At 43.2% G+C, this 20,790-nt stretch overlaps 1 protein-coding gene across 7 annotated transcripts in view; it reads right to left on the bottom strand.

Moving 5' to 3' along the window:
- The window catches only part of EPS15L1 (epidermal growth factor receptor pathway substrate 15 like 1), a 127,167-nt gene that overhangs the window by 70,638 nt on the left and 35,739 nt on the right, over nucleotides 1-20,790 (bottom strand). For all 7 annotated transcript variants that reach the window (XR_004962009.1, XM_036281680.1, XM_036281675.1 and 4 more), the window contains exons 2-7: nucleotides 17,283-17,324; nucleotides 16,996-17,085; nucleotides 16,463-16,510; nucleotides 14,059-14,154; nucleotides 12,188-12,250; nucleotides 3,551-3,676 (exon numbers count right to left, since the gene is read on the bottom strand). Coding sequence is in view for 6 of the 7 variants with exons in the window: in XM_036281680.1 (XP_036137573.1) it covers nucleotides 3,551-3,676; nucleotides 12,188-12,250; nucleotides 14,059-14,154; nucleotides 16,463-16,510; nucleotides 16,996-17,085; nucleotides 17,283-17,324 (465 nt within the window). In the remaining variant the exon portion in view is untranslated. The remainder of the gene's footprint in view (nucleotides 1-3,550; nucleotides 3,677-12,187; nucleotides 12,251-14,058; nucleotides 14,155-16,462; nucleotides 16,511-16,995; nucleotides 17,086-17,282; nucleotides 17,325-20,790) is intronic.

Raw genomic sequence — 20,790 nt, 5'->3', positions numbered from 1 at the left:
GAAAGAGCAGCAAGGCTTACTGGGGCGGTACCAAGGCTTACTAGGGAGGAAGGGCTGGTGGGAAGCAAGTGAGCCCACCATAACTCAGACTCTGAGTGCATGCTGGAGTTAAAACAAGGCAACCAAAATGCATTAAGAACCAGACTGCAGGTTGTCTGAAAAACCATTATCCAATCAAGTATTATGAAGTATTACATTATGAATCATAGTATGCTCATTTTCTTTAACAAATGATCATAATTTTTTCTCTATCACCTTACAAAGAAATCTTAGAAAAGATAGTTTGGTTTTGTCACAGGTGTTGCTCTAAACATAAGACACCCCCACACATACACATTCACACACAAACCAGCTCCCACCCCCATTCTCGATGCACAGGGTCCTAAGCATGTGGTTGAGCAAGTTTGTGGGCCTCATCTCTTCTCCCATCAGCAGATGACAAGTCAGGTGCCATGGAATGTGTCAGGCCCGCCTAGCACCTGAAAACCAGGCAGACAGGTATGAATTCCTAGAAAAAGGCCATGTGCCAGATTTTTTAAAGCACAACTGAGGCACTAGCTTCCTGACCCAAGTCAGCTTCCCCGGACCAGCAGGCCTGCCTGACTTGGACAACACTCTACTGGGCATAGCACCAGTGCCCAGAGCTAAGTAAACACCCAGGAGTCCATCTAAGATGCTTCATGTGGTGGTACATGTCCCCACCCCCATCAATCATTAGGGACTTCAGCCCAGGGACATTTCTCACACATGGGTCCTCCTTTCTACCCTGCTGTGTCCTTGTCTATGGCCTCTCAAACATTCCAGAGGCCAGAGCCTCAAGCTGGCCTGCCTGCCTCTAGTCCTGTCCCCAGGGTTACTACAGACACTTCTCTAGAATGAACTCTGACCCAACCATGCCCTGCTGACAGCTCCTCAGCCTGGCACACAGAGCCCCTGGTACCCTTAACAGGTCCTGCACCCCAGCCCAGCCTCCAGGGACCCCAAAGTATTCGCAGTTCCCTTAAGCATATCGATGCCCTTTTAAAGGTATTCAGGAAAGCTGGCAATAGTAAACCATGTAACAAGCCTTAAAGACATTGAAGTCATTAAGGTCCCTGAAAATGGCTATAAGAAATTTTAATAATGAAACTATTTTCATAAGAAATGAGCTAATTTGACCTGGCCAGTTTGGCTCAGCGGATGATCGTCGACCTGTGGACCAGAGAGTCCCGGGTTCGGTTTCTGCTAGGGGCACATACCACAAAAAAGAAAAAAAAAAGAGCTAATTTTTAAAATATGTTTTTATTGATTTTTTTGAGAGAGAGGAAGGGAGAGACAGACAGAAACACTGATGTGAGAGATACACTGACTGGCTGCCCCCTCAAACCCCCCAACTGGGGATTGGGCCTGCGACCCTGGCATGTACCATGGGATGATGCTTAATCCACTGAGCCATATCAGCCGGGCAGACATGAGCTAATTTTAAAGTTTCAATATAACTAGTACTGATAACTTGGTGGAATTTCTAAATATTTGTAAAAAATTAAAAAATAAAGGTGTTCAGTACTGGGTTGAGTGCTTTATGCCTTTTCAATTTAGGAAGCAGAGGCACCAGAAGAGTAATTTTCCCAAAGGCATAGTATGTGTGTGGGGGACCGTGGGAATGGGCCTTCCTGACTACACAGTCCTCCCTGTGCCCAGGGCTCCAGCCAGATCATTCTTTGTGGGGCATCCTAGGCACTGCAGAATGTTGTGCAGGATCTCTGGCTTCCACCCACATGACATCAATAGCACCTGACCCAGGTAGGACAACCAAAACTGTCTTGAGACACTGTTTAATGTCTTCTGCGGGGGGAATTGCATTATCCAGAATGCAGGCTGCCTCTGATCATGCTGTCATATGCCTGGCCTTCTCAACTTGTAGTCTGCCACCCATCTCTTCACTCTGGAGGGCACTACCCAGAGGCACCTCCTCTAAGAGCCATCCCTGCCTGCCCTGTACCCCACTGCTCAGATAAATGGGGGTCTACTGAGCAGTTGGGGGAAGGAGACACCAGAGAAGAATGGACAACCAAAGACATCAATCCCTTCTCCATGCAACCCTGGGCAATTTATTGGCCACTCTGAAGGCCCCCATTTCCTCATGTGGAAAATAGGGGGTGACACCATCTAAAATAGGTGGCTGCAAGTACTCAATGACTTCATTCATGCAAAGCGCTAGAATAGGACCTGGCACATACTAAGCCACTGACAAATAAATATGAGAATCTGAACCATTATTTATTTATTTGACCTCCTGGACTATATCTAATTTTATTCCCATCTTCCCCATGCTCAGCACAAGGCCTGGTCTAGAGGTGGCACCCACAGGAGCCTGAGGCAGCAGGGGCTACACTTGGTCCTCCTACTCTGGGCCTACACCTGCTGAATCACAACAATCTCCCATCCAATCGGACACAACAATCATCCCCTCTAGGTCCAGAGAAGGAAACTCAGCACAGAGACAGCAAGGTAGAACCGGGCTTTGTACATAGAGCAAACAGAAGGAAAACTGTCTAGGATAGAAAACTGTAACTAAAAAACTTGTATTTTTACTTGGAACAAAATTGAGACTTTTCTTTAAAAAGGGGGAAATGCATAATTTTGTTTAGAAAACTTGTGAAATTGAAAGTACCTTTACTTTAAGGCAAAAAAAGTAATTAAAAAGAGAAAAGAGACACCCAGCCAGTGTGGTTCAATTGGTTGAGTGTTATCCCATCCACCAAGAGGCTACTAGTTCTATTCCTGGTCAGGGCACAGAGCCTGGTTGCAGACTTGATCCCCAGTAGGGGGCATGCAGGAGGCAACTGATCGATGATTCTCACTTCAATGTTTCTCTCTCTTTCTCTAAAATCAATAAAAAATTTTAAAAAGGAAAGAAATCTTACCTTTCAAGAAAACAAAACAGTAAAGCCCTGGCCAGTTTGGCTCAGCAGTTACAGTGCCAGCCCTCAGACAGAAGGGTCTGGGGTTCAATTCTGATCAGGAGCACGTACCTGGGTTGCAGGTTCAATCCCCACCCTGGTCAGGGTCATGCAGGAGGCAACCAATCAATGTGTCTCTCTCACATCAGTGTTTCTCTCTCTCTCCCTTCCATTCTTATCTAAAAATCAATGGAAAAATATCCTCAGGTAAATATTAACAAAACAATAAAAAGAAACAGTAAAGAAATAAGATGCCAACATATGCTCCCACACTTCTCTCTGGAAGCACAAATGAAAGGAGGAAATCCTAGATCTGGGTTCAAGTCTCAGCTCTACCCATCCCTGGGCCCCAGGCATCAAGTTCATTTCTGAGACTTTCTCCCCACATGTGCAGCGGGCCATAGCAGCATCTTCCCACGGGATGGGAAGCATGTAAGCCACACCCAAGAGGCCCTGAGCCAGCCTGGCTGCAACAAGTGTTCCATCTACATGGGCTCTTACAAAGGCCCAGGAAGCATCCATGTGTAAAGTCTAGAGAGTGTCCCTGGAGAGCAAACACGAGGCCAACAGGATTCAGCAGCTTTGCAGGAGTTGAGAAAACCACTTACCCTGCCCAGGACATCAAGAGGCAGCTTTGAGTTCATGAGGACCGGCTTGACTTTGTCTCCAGAGAGCAAGCCATTTATGGGTAATAAGCTTTCGAAAATTCCATCAAATTTTGCCTTTTCTTCCACCTAGTTGGAAAGAAATAGCCTGAGTAAAAAAGTGGGCCTGGAGGAAGAGTCCAAAGCAAGCTGGAAGCCCAATGAAAATGGGCACGGACCTACCCCTGGCCTCACCTAAACACACAGGACAGCCGTACAGCAGTTCTAGAATGAACGTATGGCCTACAAGAAGCCTCTCCGTGATACCCATAGATCTAGCAGTCAAGATCCATGGGAGAGAGAAGATCTGATCCCAGGGGCTGCCAGGGAGACAAAGATCATTCCACCTATAGAGCATGTGTGGGTTCAAGTTCTTTAAGACAAAGAACTAAATCTGGATATCAATCTACAGAATTAACAGAACTAAAAAACCAAATATAAAAGTAAACCAAAGACTTAAGTAACTAATTATCTAAATCAGCTTTAAGCTAGGAAATTCCCTGTGTCTAACAGTAAAAGAATAAATAATAAAAGTTCCTCATTAACAGAGTGAAGGTCTGAGCAGGGTAGTGGCTCCTGCTATTTTGAAATATAAGGACAACATGTAAAAGGGCCTATGGTGAGGAAGATCTGTGTGGAGGACTACAATCTGCCTCCTGCAGAAATACAGCTGGCAGTAACTGGAACCAAGGGACCACAGACCTCTTACCACCCTCTCTGACCACAAACTGAAGCCACTGGGGGCCCTAGGAAAACACCCTCAACAAGTGTTCATTAAAAAAAAAAAGAAGCGAAAGATTCCAAAATGGTGGCGGTGTAAATGGAAGCTGCAGAGACCGTCTCCCAGGACCAAACTGGAATTACAACTAAAATAAAGACAATCGACGAGAAAAAGCAACAGAAAAGCAACTTGCGAGGATCATATAACCAGGGACACTGACTTGATCCTGGAAGGATTGCAGAGGAGGGGGGGTGGTTAGGAACCCACGGACAGCAGCGGCCTTAGCTGTGAACAGCGCCCCCAGGTTAAACTCTCAAGAGGCTCAACAGCGCAGAACAGGGACAGACGCTAAAATAGCCACAGCCACTCACCTTGGGCTCCAGCAGAATGGACTGGAACTGTGTGGGGACGCTCGGGATTTCAAGGGGGCTCACAGCTTTTGCTGAGTTGCAGCCACGCAGGACGGTGGCCATCTTACTCCTTCCCAGGACTCTGGGGAGAGGCAGCAGCCCCTCCCTCAGAGATTCAACCCAACCCAGGTGGGCCATTTAAATGAAAATTGAGGCTCACTAACAACCAGCATCTGCCCCACCCTCGGGAAATCCCCTTACCCTGAGCACCTGAGGGAGTTTTTCATTCAACTGACAACCCAAGGCTCTTCAAGTAACTGCTACTGATAGCCTTCAGGCAAAAAGCTAGAGGATAACTGTACCATACTCTAACCAGGAAAGTAAGACTTGAAAGTGGTGTTTAACGTGGATCCTCCCTCGTTCATCCAAACCCAGGAGAAGGAGCCACAAACACCAGAACACTAACACCCACAGGGAAAATTTGGCAGGCTCCAAAGCCCACTGTGAGCCAAAATGGTGAAACACAGAAACAAAAGTCAAATGAAAGAACAAGAAACCACTACCAAGATGAGATATATGTGGAGCAGTTAAGCAAGTTAACAGAGCTAGAATTCAGAGCCATGATCTTGAGGAAGTTCAACAGCATGAGTAAGGACATAGAGATGTTGAAAATCAACCACTTGAAAATTAAAAACGACCAAGAAGAAATGAAAAATGACTTAGCATAAATAAAGAAAACACTGGAAGGTCTAAACAGCAGAGTAGAGGAAGCTGAGGACTGGATCAGTGAGTTACAAGACAGGGTAGAAAAAAAATCAACCAATTAGAAAAACAAAAGGATAATAAACAATTAAAAACAGGAAGACAGCTTAAGAGAACTGTGGGACAACTGGAAACGTAATATTCTTCGCATCATAGGAGTCCCAAAGAAGAAAATGAGCAAGGGTTAGAGAATATATTCAAAGAAATAGTGACAGAAAACTTCCCTAATTTGGTGAAGGAAGAAGGCATTCAAGTTCAAGAAGCACAGAGAGCCACAAGTAAGAAGAATCTAAACAGGTCCACATCAAGACATGTAGTAATTAAAATGCAAAAAATTAAAGACAAAGAGAGAATTCTAAAGGCAGCAAGAGATAAGCAACAGGTTACCTACAAAGGAACCCCCATTAGGTTATCAGCTGACTTCTCAAAAGAAACACTACAGGCCAGAAGGTCATGAAAAACAAAAATCTGAATCCAAGACTACTCTACCCAGCAAGGCTGTCATTCAAAATAGAAGGTCAAATAAAGAGCTTCCCAAACAAAAAAAGGCTGAGGGAATACATTAGCACCAAACCAGCACTGCAAGAAATGTTAAAAGGACTGCTGTAATTAGTAGAAGAAATAGGAAGAAAAAATATAACCAAACTAAACAAAAATGGCAATAAATAAGTACATAACAACAATCACCTGAAATGTAAATGGACTGAATGCTCTGATAAAAAGACACAGAGTAGCTGATTGAATAAGAAAGCATGACTCATCTGTATGTTGTTTACAAGGGACCCACCTCACAACAAAAGACTCACATAGGTTGAAAGTGAAGGGATGGAAAAAAATCTTCCAAGCAAATGGAAAGGAAAAAAAAGCTGGGGTAGCAATACTCATATCTGATAAAATAGATTTCAAAATGAAGGCCATAACTAGAGACAAAGAAGGCCACTACATAATATTGAAAGGATCTATCCAACAGGAAGATATAACCTTGATAAACATATATGTACCCAATACAGGAGCACCAAAATATATTAAAAATCTTCTGGAGGACTTCAAAGGAGAAATAGACAGCAACACAATCATAGCAGGGGACTTCCAACACCCTGCTGACACCACTGGATAGATCCTTTAGACAAAAAATTAGCAAGGAAACAGAGAATCTAAATGAAGCACTGGACCAAATGGATTTAATAGATATCTACAGAGAATTACACCACAAAACTACAGAATCCACCTTCCTCTCAAGTGCACATGGGACATCCTCAAAGATAGACCACATGTTAGGGCACAAACTAAGTCTCTACAAGTTCAAGAAGATTGAAATTATATCAAGCATCTTCTCAGATCACAATGGCATGAAACTAGAAATCAATTGCAACAAAAACATGCAAAGACATTTGAACACATGGAGGCTAAAAAGCATGTTATTAAACAATGAATGGGTTACTGAGGAGATCAAGGAAGAAATTAAAAACTTCCTGGAAACCAATGAAAATGAACACACAACAACACAAAATCTATGGGATGCTGCGAAAGCAGTTCTGAGAGGGAAGTTCATAGCACTACAGGCCTACCTCAAGAAACAAGAAGAATTTCTAATTGACTGTCTAACTTCACAACTTAAAGAATTAGAAAGCAAACAAAAAGAAAACCCCATAGCAAGTAGAAGGAAGGAAATAGTAAAGATCAGAGCAGAAATAAACGACATAGTGTCCAAAAAAACAATTCAAAGGATCAAAGAAACAAAGAGCTGGTTTTTCGAAAAGATAAACAAGATTGATGGACCCTTAGCTAGACTCACCAAGAAACAAAGAGAGAGAACCCAAATACACAAAATCAGAAATGAAAGAGAAGTAACAATTGACACCACAGAAATACAAAAGATCATTAACAACTACTATGAACAATTATATGGCAACAAATTCGACAATCTAAGCAAAATGAACAAATTTCTAGAAACACACAGTCTCCCAAAACCGGCCTGAGAAGAGATAGAAAACTTGAACAGACCGATAACAACTAAGGAAATTGAAGAGGTAATCAAGACTCTCCCAGCAAACAAAAGCCTAGGCCCGGATGGCTTCACGGGGGAGTTTTACCGACATTCAAAAAAGAACACACACCCATTCTCCTCAAACTTTTTCAAAAAATTCAAGAAGAAGGAAGACTTCCAAACTCGTTTTATGAGGCCAGCATAATTCTAATTCCAAAACCAGAAAAACACACTACAAAGAAAAAAAACTACAGGCCAATATCCCTGATGAACACAGACGCCAAAATCCTGAACAAAATACTAGCAAATCGGATCCAGCAATACATCAAAAAAATTATTTACCGTGACCAGGTGGGATTCATCCCAGGGATGCAAGGCTGGTACAATATCAATATGTGTGATACACCACATAAACAAAATGAAGAATAAAAACCACATGATTATATCAATAGATGCTGAAAAAGCATTCGACAAAATCCAGCATCCATTTCTGATAAAAACACTCAGCAATGTGGGAATAGAGGGATCATATCTCGACATAATAAAGCCCATAAATGAAAGACCTATAGCCAACATCATACTCAATGGACAAAAACTAAAAGCATTTCCCTTAAGAACAGGAACAAGACAAGGATGCCCACTTTCACCACTCTTATTTAACATAGTACTGGAAGTCTTAGCCACAGCAATCAGACATGAAGGAAAAATAAAAGGGATCCAAATTGGAAAGGAGGAACTGAAACTGTCATTATTCGCAGATGACATATTATACACAGAAAACCCTACAGACTCCATCAAAAATCTACTAGACTTAATAAATGAATTTGGCAAAGTATCAGGATACAAAATTAACATCAAGAGAAATCAATGGCATTCCTATACACCAATGATGAACTCACAGAAAGAGAAACTGAAAAAACAATCCCATTTACCATCGCGGCAAAAAACTTAAGATACCTAGGAATAAACGTAACCAAAGAAGTAAAAGACCTATTTGCAGAAAACTACAGGTCATTGAAAAAAGAAATAGAGGAAGATATAAAAAAGTGGAAGCACATACCTTGTTCATGGATTGGAAGAATTAACATCATTAACATGTCCATATTAACCAAAGCAATCTATAGATTTAATGCAATCCCCATCAAAATTCCAAAGACGTATTTCACAGAACTAGAACAAATACTTCAAAAGTTCATATGGAACCAAAAAAGACCCCAAATAGCCACAGCAATCTTGAAAAAGAAGGACAAAGTAGGTGGGATCACAATACCAGATTTCAGGTTATACTACAAAGCGACTGTAATCAAAACAGCCTGTACTAGCACAAGAATAGGCATATAGACCAGTGGAACAGAATAGAGAACCCAGAAATGGACCCAAGACACTATGCTCAATTAATATTTGACAAAGGAGGCAAGAGCATACAATGGAGTAAAGACAGCCTCTTTAACAAATGGTGTTTTGAAAATTGGACAGCTACATGCAAAAAAATGAAACTAGACCATCAACTTACACCATACACAAGAATAAACTCAAACTGGATAAAAGACTTAAATGTGACCTGTGAGTCCATAAAAATTCTAGAAGAAAATATAGGCAACAAAATTTCGGACATCATACGTAGCAGAATTTTTACTGGTACATCACCTAAGGTAACAGAAACAAAGGAAAAAATGAACACACAGGACTACATCAAACTAAAAGGCTTCTGCACAGCAAAAGAAACAACCATCAGAATGGAAAGGCAACCCACTGTATGGGAGAACATCATTGACAATGATACATCAGATAAGGGGTTAATTTCCAAAATATACAGAGTACTCATACAACTTAACAAAAGGAAGACAAAGAACCCAATTAAAACATGAGCAGAGGAGTTGAATAGACATCTCTCTAAACAAGACATACAAATGGCCAAGAGACATATGAAAAAATGCTCAATATCACTAATCATCAGAGATGCAAATTAAAACAACAATGAGGTATCACCTCACACCTGTCAGAATGGCCGCCATCAACAAATCATCAAACAACACATGTTGGCGAGGTTATGGAGAAAAGGGGACTCTAGTACACTGCTGGTGGGAATGCAGACCGGTGCAGCCACTATGGAAAACACCATGGTGTTACCTCAAAAAGTTAAAAATGGAACTCCCATTGACCCAGTGATCCCACTTCTAGGAATATACCCTAAGAATCCTGAAACACTAATCAGAAAGAATATATATACCCACATGTTCATAGCACCACTATTTACAATAGCTAAGATCTGGAAGGGTCCATCAGTAAACGAAGGATAAAAAAGCTATGGTACATATACACAATGGAGTACTATGCAGGTGTAAGAAAAGAAAGATCTCTTATCCTTTGAGACGACATGGAGGGACCTGGAAAGTATTATCCTAAGTGAAACAAGCCAAGCAGAAAAAGACAAATACCACATGATCTCACTTATTTGTGGAATATAATGAACATAACAGTCTGAGGAATACGGTAGACCCAGAAACATGGAAGTAGGATACAGACTGACAACCCTCAGAAGAGGTTGGGGTGGGGAAGAGATAAACCACAGAACTTATATGCATGTACGCGTAACCAATGGACATGGACAACAAAGCCGGGGACAGGGCGGGTGGATAGGGAGGAGGGTGTCAATGGGGTAAAAAAGGAGAAACATTTGTAACAAAAATAAAATTAAAACTAAAATAGAAAAAATAAAATAAAATGTCAATTCATTTGACGGGATTCCTTTGTCAAAAAAAGAAAGAAAGAAGCAAAATGTGGTCCATACACACAATGGAGTATCATTCAGTAAGAGAAGGAAATTCTGACATGCTATAGCATGGAGAGTCTGGAGGACATTATGCTGGGTGAAATAAGCCAGACACCAAGGACAAATACTATGTAATTCCACTTTTATGAGGTCCCTAACGTGGTCAAACACACAGACACAGAAAGTATAATGGTGGATGCGGGGGGCTGAGGGAAGGGACGGGGAGTTAGTACTTAATGGAAATAGAATTTGTGTTTGGGAAGATGAACAAGTTCTAAAGATGGATGGCGGTGATGGCTGCAGAACAATGTGAATGTACTTACCACTACTGAACTGTACACTTAAAAATCATTAAGATGGTGAACTTTGTGTTATGTGTATTTTACCAGTTTTTTAAAAAAAGAAGAACAGAAATAAGATGACCAGACACTACACACGAGTCACTGTGAGCAATAAAAAGCCAAACATTCAAGTCTGCCCGGAGTATTGGGCTTCTATTACTAATCTGCCAGGATTGATGACTTGGTGCTTCAAGAAATCCAGAAACGGCCCTGGCTGGTTTTGCTCAGCAATTAGAGCATCGGCCCAAGAACCAATCACTCTTGGATTCTAGTCCGGTCAAAGGTGCGTACCTCAGTTGCGGTTCGTCCCCAGCCCTGGACAGGGTTGTGCAGGAGGCAACCGGTCGATGTGCCCCTCTCACGTGTATGTTTCTCTCTCTCGCTCCCTCTCTCCCACTCTATCTGAAGATAAACAGAAAAATATTCTCGCGTGAGGATTTAAAAAAAATAGCAATCCAGAAACTTTCACAACAGAAAAAACACTTGGCACTTCAAGTTTATTTGTGACTGTTTCTCTGAATGGAATCTCTCTTGAAAACAGTACACCCCATCCCAGCCCCACTCTTGCCCTGATTGCCTGACCTCTGCAAGGCCTCACAGGTTCCTCAGCAGCCAGACCTCTTCCTGGGGCCTCCACATGACCTCCACCAGAAAGGGCTAGAAATGTTCAAGGAATAAGATCTCTTTGGTGCCATTTTTCATGACAAAGCAGCCCTTTTCAAAGCAGGCACCATGCAACTGACTGACGGACAAAAGAAGAAGTCCTTTGCTACTGTGATCATCCCCAGCAAACTGCTCCGTTGCTCACAGAGGAAACTTCACAACACCTTAGTCACATGAGATTTCCTCCTGCCCTGTACTTGCACAGACATCTCTCCATCCAAACCTTTCCAAGAAGAGAACAGACCAACTATGTGAAAACAGGAAAGAAGCCCTTGGTGGTGGGGAGAAGGGTGGTCTTTATTTTATAGAAAGATTGTTGTTAATGTCAGTATTTAAGCCAAACAAAAGTGAGGAAATGTGACAATCCTCTTGCAGTGAGTGGGAGTGAGGAGGTCTCATTATCTAGGGGACCACCTCTGCATCACCATGTGCATTTCCTTTAGGAGTAATTCTGCACTTACTAGAAGATACCTCTCATTTTTTTCTTTCTAGAAACAGTAATACAGCTTTCCAGCCATAACATCTCTTTCTTAAAAAGCTTATGTGCTGAGAGAAGCTTTCCAAAAAGCAACAAGAGCATCAGAGAAGGAAGAATGATAACACATAAGCTAGCTATAAATGATAGAAACAGTTGCAAAGAAATGCTGGACGGAGTCCTCATGTTTGCAAGTTCTCACAATTGCCCCTCTATCCTGAGTAACAAACCCAAGCAGCAGAAACCACTGAACATGATCCAGAAATGCATGATTTAAACTAAAAATTATAGAATCCAACACCTGAAACTTAGCCGACTAACTTCATAGGCAACACACGATTACAGTAAAAGGCCATAGCTGTTCCAAAGACTTTCATTTGAAAAAATATTTTGTTCAAATTCTGTAGAACACTCACTCTGAAATAGAATAGGTGATACAATTGTCCTATATAATGTTTGAATCGACATCATAAATGGCTAAATAACTGCATGTGAAGGATAGCCAAAGGGTGCCAACCCTGTCACTTACCCTCACAGCCCAATGAGCCTCTGCAGAAGGTGGCGTGACCATCAAAGGGCTGCTGGTGTCATGCTGGGGAAAAAAAAAGATTCTGTGTCTGGCATATAATTAAATTACAAAATATGTTTATAGAAAGGATACACATTTCTTTTTAATCCTCATCCGAGGACATTTTTCCATTTTTTGTACAGACAGAGTGGGAGGGAGAGAGAGGAAGAGAGAGAGAGGGAAACATCGATGTGAAAGGGACACATCGAGTGGCTGCCACCCGCACGACCAACCAGGGCCAGGGACAAACTGCAACCGAGGTACATGCCCTTAGCAGGAACCGAACCCGGGTATCTCTGGACCGCAGGTGGATGCTCTAACAGCTGAGCCAAACCGGCCAGGGCGAAAGGATACACATTTCAAAGTGCTTTCAAAATGGCATAAGAGCCTGGCTGGTTTGGCTCAGTGGATGGAGCGTTGTCCCATGGACTGAGAGGTCCTGGTTTGGTTCCAGCTCCAGGCACACGTATGGGTTGTGGGCTCGATCCCCAGTGGGCGGGTGCAGGAGGCAGCAAATCAATGTTTCTCTCTCACATCAATGTTTCTATCTCTCTCTCCTTTCCTCTCTAAAAAACTGATAAAAACACACTTAAAAAAAAATGGGGTAATATCTGGCACACTCCTGGGAGAATACCCACACCTTTACGTTCCCTTCTTCCCTCTCAGGCATGCATCTCCTAAACTTTAAGGGACCCCAGGAGACTTGAAACCAGGGAAGCAATGGGCAGTGGCAGCTCATCCCAGGCTAACCCCTTGAACTTGTCTCCAAGTCCTCCTTCTCTCTGACTTTCCATTGGGCTGACAGCAAACCCGCCTTGGCTCACTTCTTTCCGATAATGTTTATAGGGAGCCAAAGCAGTCCTACTTAGGCTCTCTCCTATTGCTTCTTCTATCCTAGGCCCTTCCTTGTTTCACTGTCCCCAGGTTTAATGAACATACTCTCAAAATAAAAAATTTGTCCTGGCCAATTTGGCTCAGCAATTAGAACATTGGCCCAAAGACCAATGAGTTGCGGCTTTGATTCAGGTCAAGGCACATACCTCAGTTGCAGTTTGTCCCCAGCCCTGGTTGGGTCATGCGGGAGGCAACCAATCGATGTGTCTCTCTCACATCAATGTTTCTCTCTCTCTCCCTCTCTCTCTCTCTCTCTCTTTCCCCCTCCTCCCTCCCACTCTATCTGATGATAAACAGAAAAATGTCCTAGGGTGAGGATTAAAACAAAAATAAAAAATTTCAAAAACAAGGGGGGAAGACCTCAAAATGTTAACCACAATGACCATAGGACCCAGCAATTCTGCTCTTAGATATGTACCCAAAAGAAGTGAAAACGTGTGCAAACAAATCCTTCTATATGAATTTTTGTGTCCACCAGCAAATGAACAGATTAAACAAAATGGGTGGGCCATACAATGCAATCTTCTTCAGCAATGAAAAGGAATGAAGCATTGACACACTACAATGTAGCTGAATCTTGACATTATGCTAAATGAAAGAAGCCAGATGTATGATACCATAAAATATCTAGAACAGGCAAATCCAGAGACAGAAGCAGATTAGTGGCTGCCAGGGGTTGGGGGAGGGGAAAATGGGGAGTGATTACTTAATGGCTAAAGGGTTGCCTTTTGAGGTGATGAAATGTTCTAGAACTAGATAGAGGTAATGGTCACACAATATTGTGAATGCACTAAATGTCACAAAATTGTTCATAATTTTAGGTTATGTGAACTTCATCTCAATGAAAAAGGGAGAGAAAACATGAAGAGAGAGACAGGCCAACAGACAGACAGATGGGTGATATTACCAAGGTGAGCAGAAAGGATTCTGACACTTACAAATTTAGGTGGTGGCATGTTCAAATTCAGATTGCTCAAGGTAACTTCATGGCCACTCTGTGCACAGGCCACCAGTCTCAGTGCAACATAGAAACCCTGCAAATCCAAAAAAAGGAACAGCTGGTGGCAGCAGCACAGGAAGAGCTGTCTGCAGCAGCAGGCTTCAGGGAAAGAGGGATTTCAGTTCACTCCAACAAGGAAGACTGCATGTGCAAAAGTCACTTACAGTGTCAAATTGAACTGGTCTCTCCCTGAGAGCATTGTTAAATTAATATGCTAAAATAGACTTAGCCCATTTTCATTCTGAATGTTGTAAAATTTCAAATAAATGTATTTTCAAAAATAAAGCATTCCCAACACTTAGGAAATGCTAGATTTATAAGTAGCAAGCTTAATGTGTTTAAAACTATGAATTATGGTACATATACATGACTTTTTAAAAATGGTTTGAAATAGACAGAGCTATCTGGGAATTTACATTCAGGATTCACTGTGATCCCCTTGGCTGGCCTCAGTGAACAGGGCAAGCCCCACCCACCTACCTCCACCAATGATGGCTAGAAATGGACTTCACCTCCCATGCAGTGACAAAGGATCTGAACTAGGCAATCAACCTGCCCTCCTCCTAACCTTGAAAGAGCCATACCACAGGCTCAGTGGACTCATGCAGTATCATCTAATTTTTTAGAAAATGATCAACTGGACCAAGAACATGGACTCTTAAAGCTACAATTACAGCCCTGGTCAGTTTTGCTCAGTGGTTAGAGCATTGGCCCACAGCCAGAGTCACAGGTTCGATTCCCGGTTAAGGGCACATACCTCGGTTGTGAGTTCGATCCCCAGTCCTGGTCAGGGTTGTGCAAGAGGCAACCAATCTAATCTCTTTCTCGCCCTCCCTCATTCCCTCCCTCCCGCCCTCCCGCCCTCCCTCCCACTCTATTTAAAAAATAAAATAAAGCCCTGGCCGGTTTGGCTCAGCAGTTGGAGCGTCGGCCTGCGGACCAGAGAGTCCCAGGTTTGGTTCCCGCTAGGGGCACGTACCAAAAAATAAAAAATAGTAATAAATAAATAAATAAAAATAAAAAATAAAATCAATGGAAAAATATCTCCAGGTGAAGATTTTTAAAAAAAGAATGTTTAAAAAAATAAAGCTACAATTACAGTTTTTAAAATGTCTTAAAAGAGATAAGCAACAGATCAGTCTTCTCAAGCTACTGGCCACAGAATGCCTGCATAGAATGTAGAATACTATGGATTTAAGTTTAGGGGGACTAAATTAGGCAATGGTAACAGGCTTCTTTCCATGAGGATCCTCAGACCTTATACGAGCAGATGCACACTGTAAATCTCAAGGAAGGGAGAAACAGTGGATGATGCTTTCCAAATGGATCAGATCCTAGATTGTGGGACATCAGGAACAACATCCCCTGGAATGCAGTTTAGGAAAAAGCTGAACAAAATTAAAATATGATCATTTATCCCGGCCTGTGTGGCTCAGTGGACTGAGTGTTGGCCCATGGACTGAGCAGTCCTGGTTCGATTCCCAGTCAGGGCACATGCCTGGGTTGCAGGCTCAGTCCCCAGTGGGGGTGTGCAGGAGGCAGCAGATCGATGTATCTCTCACAATGATATTTCTATCTCTCTCTCCCTTCCTCTCTAAAAAATCAATAAAAACATATTTTTTAAAATATGATCATTTAAAATCATTTGTAAGTACTATAAATCTCCATTTATAGAACATTGTCGAAATGACAAAATTGATATGGAGAAGGAACCAGTGGTTGCCAGGGACTAGGTTGTAACTACCAGGGGCAGCAAGAGTGGGATTCTCTGGGGTGCTGGGGCAGGTCTATGTCCTGACTATGGTGATGGTTATGTGAATCCAGACAAGTGATAAAATGACACAGAACTACATACAACAACCACACACACACACACACACACACACACACACACACACACACAAAGAAGTGCTTGTAAAACTGGCCAGCTCTGAGTAAGGTCGCTCTCTAGTTTAGTGCTGCCCTGGCTCTGAATATTGTGCTATAGTGATATAAGCTGCTCTCACTGGGGGAGCTGAGGAAAGAGACCCCAGACCTCTGAACAATTTCTGCAACTTCCATGAGAGTCTGAAGTTATTTCAAAATAAAATGTTTTTTAAAACATTGTAATCACTTGTAAGCACACGAAATATGAAAAGATACATTAACTATGAAAGATGGCTCCAACTGTTCAACAAAAGGTCTTTATTTAGAAAGAAAACCTTCCCGTTTTAACAATTTGACAACTGCTCTTTTGTCTAGTGACACGTGTCTGTGGTACGAACGAACAGGAAGTGCAGAGGTGGCCAGCCTGTGAGCTCTGGCCTGGCCCTTCCACTTGCTCTGAGCATACGTGTATATACCTGTTTGTCCAAGAACCCTTTACCTTCTGGGTCGGCCAAGTCCCATATCTGTGGAAACAGAAACATTTTCATGAGTGTGATTGCTAATCACTGCCCATTTAGTCACAAAACAGAGCCACCATCATTATACGTAGGCCTTAAGAGAAGGCCGGAGCAATCCCCAACTTGGAGCAGGTGAATGACCTGTGCCCCTCCCTCCTTCAGTCCATGGCAGAGCTCCAAGAACACCCAGGGGTCCAGAGAACACCCAAGTCCCAAGAACACCCACGTCCACTCAGCTCCCAGGCTGACACAAATCCATAAACTATCAAGACCCCTAAAATACTCAGGCCTCTTGTCTGTTATCTAAGCAGCGGGTGGCAGCTGCCATCAGAGCATGTAGACCCACCTATTACAGCCCTGAGAGGCTGGCAGTAGCTTGTCCACTGCCCAGAAGGCCTGTCCCTAAGAAGAGGGGTCTGCAGGGAGCAGCCTTCCACCTGTCAGGGGAGGCCCAAGGGCAGCCGCAAAAATCACCCTCAGTCTTGACATACCTTCCCAAGAATAATGTCTGAGAGCCCAGACTTCTTTAGAAAAAGTGCAGCTTCACTGGCTCCAACTCTCCCTGTGTATGCTGGGTCTACCTGCAATGGGGGAGCGACACTGAGATGCAGCTTCAGGAAGCAGAGCAGCAAGTAAGGCAGCACCCACCACACTAACTGGGGCTGATAATCCAGAGAACAGAGGGACCAGAGGCCACACCAGGCTTCCGTACAGGGCTGTGCTTTCTGGGTCACTCACTCTCTCTAGTGCCATCCAAAAAAATACCAGTAAAACTTACCTGCTTATAATAAGATTCATATAATGGATTTCCAGTGGGAATCTGTAAATAAAACCAGATATTGGTTAAAAGTGGACACACCCTTCAATACACAATAGTGAAAAATAAAATATATGCACTTTAAACATCCTCTATACACAGACTGCATTTTATTTTCAGACACAGATACTATACATACTAGATTTAGAAAAAGGAAATGCTAATGCTCTTTAATAAGTCCCCATGTCTGTGCCAACAACATGGTTGCTCAGGCAAGAGTGACAGCCCAGAGTTGATTTCCATGTGCTAAACAATGGGATTCAATGTCTCTGGGAGCTCAGAGAAATACACCCTTATCCTTTGAGATCATTCTCTGGCTCCAGAATCAGAATAGGAGTCTCTGAACATCATCATGAATCACCAGACACACAAGTTTCAGACTGGTTTCCCAGCCCCAGGTTTTGTACCCACTTGTCACGAAGGGACTATGCAGAAATGTACACTGACTGGCCCCCGCTGGAAGAGAGCTGGCCAGTGACCACTCCCACAATGATAGGCAGAGAGTTCAAAGTCCTCAGCTCAGCACAAGATACTCTACATTCCGGCCATTAGATTCCCAAGACATTGTTGTTAACTGCCTTGTCCAGTGTCATGTGACAAGTCAAATCCACACCTGGATATAGATAGCCTGGCTGGCAGCTGAGCCCTCGAACTTCCCACCATGTCTAGGACCTCTTCCAGTAAGCCCTCCCACATTGGCGGGGAGAGAGTAACTGGGGGAGGTGATAGCTGGAAAGGAATTAAGCAGTCACTAAGATGTGGGCTATAAATGCTAACAACGTGTTGGTGGTTTGGTTTGGTTTTTTAAAGATTTTTTATTGATTTTTAGAGAGAGTGGAAGAGGAAGAGAAAGAAACATCGATGTGAAAGCGAAACATCAATCTGCTGCCTCCTGCACGTCCCCTTTGGGGGTCAAGTCTAAAACCCGAGCATGTACCCTGAGCACGAATCAAACTGGCAACCTTTTGGTGCAGCAAAGAGTGCCCAAACAACTGAGCCACACCAGCCAGGGCAACGTTTTGGTATCTTAATGCATGAAGGGAGCAAAGTGGTATGCAAATCTGCTATTGATTTGGTGAGCAAAGAAACATGAAGATGACACTATTATGTGTATGATCATATAGAAGAACAGGTGTGAATATAGCAAAAGAGTGACAAAGATGAGGACTGGATGAGGGGTGGGAATACAGTGTTTATTAAAAAGTCTTTGAATGCTGTTGTGTGATTTTTCACAATGAGTAAGACTGGGGAGAGATGGGTGCCTTCCAGTTACAATCAATGGATTAGAACCACCCCAACATTTGCATATGCTGTGCCAAAAAAGAGTCATTTCAGGTTAAAAATAAAGTCCAGATTACGGTCAGCTTCTTTGGAGGGTGTCAGCACCTGCCAACATATAAAGAAGCAAAAGTACTGAGAACAATATCACTACAGAATGAAAACAGAAGGAAAAGAGCATAGAAATCTGAAGGGAAGAGAGGAAACCACAAATAAAAAGGGAAGAGAAAGGGGAAAATCCTGAAAAGGCAGAAAACACTAAACAACAACAACAAAAAAGCAAGAGCCCTGGCCAGTGTGGCTCAGTTGGTTAGAGCATCATCTCATGCTCTGAAAGGTTTCAGGTTCGATTCCCAGTCAGGGCACATACCTAGGTTGCAGGTTTGATCCTGGGTCGGGGCATGTACGGGAGGCAACCAACAGATGTTTCTCACATTGACGTTTCTGTTTCTCTCTCTCTCTCTCTTTCTCTCCCTCCCTCTCTGAAATCAATGAACATGTCCTCCAGTTAGGATTAAAAGAATAATAATAAGTAAGAAAGGCTGGAAGGTGAGGAGTGATGATGACTTGAGAAAGAAATGGTGATGACACTAATGGAAATTAAAGAGGTAAGTATGCTGCTGCATCAGCTCCCTGCCCAGAGCCCTTGCCTAACATTGTCACTGAGGGAGGCTGTCACCCTTAGCTCCTTATGACCTTAGGTGGCAGTGTCTACCATCATACTCTGTGTGGCCTCCTAAGTTTAAAACTCCACATGCTTTTAAAACACTTCCATCTCCCAGAGGACTAAGGCCAACAGAGGAAGCAAAGTCATGCAGGCTGTTTGTCATCTCTCAGTAAAGGTGACAGTGGCTGAGCCAATACAGTACATCACATGCCACTGACTCACTAGAATGGAATGCACAGACCCCAGAGGCCCCCACTATGACAACAAATATCTCCTTCTGCCAAAAATCAAGGAGGAGCAAGCCCTGGCTGGTGTGGCTCAGTGGTTGGAGTGTCGGCCTGAGCACTGAAGGGTCTCAAGTTTGATTCCGGGTTAGGGGCACACACCTGGGTTATGGGTTCAACCACTGACCCCCAGTGGGGTGCAGGTAGGAGGCAGCCAATCAGTGTGTCTCTCTCACATTAGTCTTTCTCTCTCTCTCTCTCTCCCCACCCCCACCTCCCTTCCACTCTCTCTAAAAGTCAATGGAAAAAAAATCCTTGGGTGAAGATGAACAAAACAAAAAATCAAGGAGGCACAGGTCTGAAGTACATTTCCCATGGGTGTTTTTTTGTTTTTAAAGATCTTATGGCAGGCAAGAAAGGTTTCCAAGCTACTATGAATCCAGTGAAAACAGTTACAAACAGGTATTTGGGGCAGAGTTAACAACTGTCTCAAACTTCCCAAATGCTTCTGAGTTTCAAGATCCTTGATCAAGAGAAACAGAACCCTGGAAATGGTCCAGAAAAGTTTCTGAAGCACGAGACACAAAGCTCCGCCCATCTGTGCTGAGGGCTTTCCCCATCAACAGTCTAGAGCCAGGTGCCAATCCCAAATTACCTCAATTGACAGAAAAACCAGTGTGCCTCTGCCACACCTCTCTAACAATGGGAATTAACTTGTGTGAGCTGGGGCAATCAGGTAGATAGAGGGTAGGATTTAATTACAAACTTCAGCTACTGCAAAAGCAGAAAGGGAGGGAAGAAGGGAAAACACCAGATCTAAGTGACATTTCCCCTTAACACTACTTTCTCACAGGAACCTGTAAGCTGCCCAAAATGCCACTGCAACAAAGCTGAAGCCTTTTAATACCATGCTGTTAATACCATGAATCTCTCAAGTGATGGACAGTATCTGTGTGGCCAGTTCTTGCACAGAGACCTCAGTCACAACCACCTGGCCAGTGGGGCAGCAGCTCCCAGAGGATGCATCAGAGCTACTAGGACAAAACCCTTGGAGCGGCCTGTCCACGTCTGACCCCAAAGTAAGCCATGGCCAAGCACAGGGCAAAGGCAGAAAGAGAACAGGCCAGGGGACAAGGCTTTCGGTGTAAGAGACTACAGAGGGCTTGGTGATGACTTCAAGAATGGAAGCAAGGCCCGGCAGGGTAGCTAAGTTGGTTAAAGCACCAACCCAATATGCCAAGGTTGTAGGTTTGATCCCCAGTCAAGCCATATACAAGAAGCAACCAATGAATGCATAAAT

The sequence above is a fragment of the Molossus molossus genome, unplaced genomic scaffold (genome assembly GCF_014108415.1).
Source record: "Molossus molossus isolate mMolMol1 unplaced genomic scaffold, mMolMol1.p scaffold_m16_p_4, whole genome shotgun sequence".
Classification (NCBI taxonomy): Eukaryota; Metazoa; Chordata; class Mammalia; order Chiroptera; family Molossidae; genus Molossus; species Molossus molossus.
This window is presented reverse-complemented; position numbering and strand designations above follow the sequence as displayed.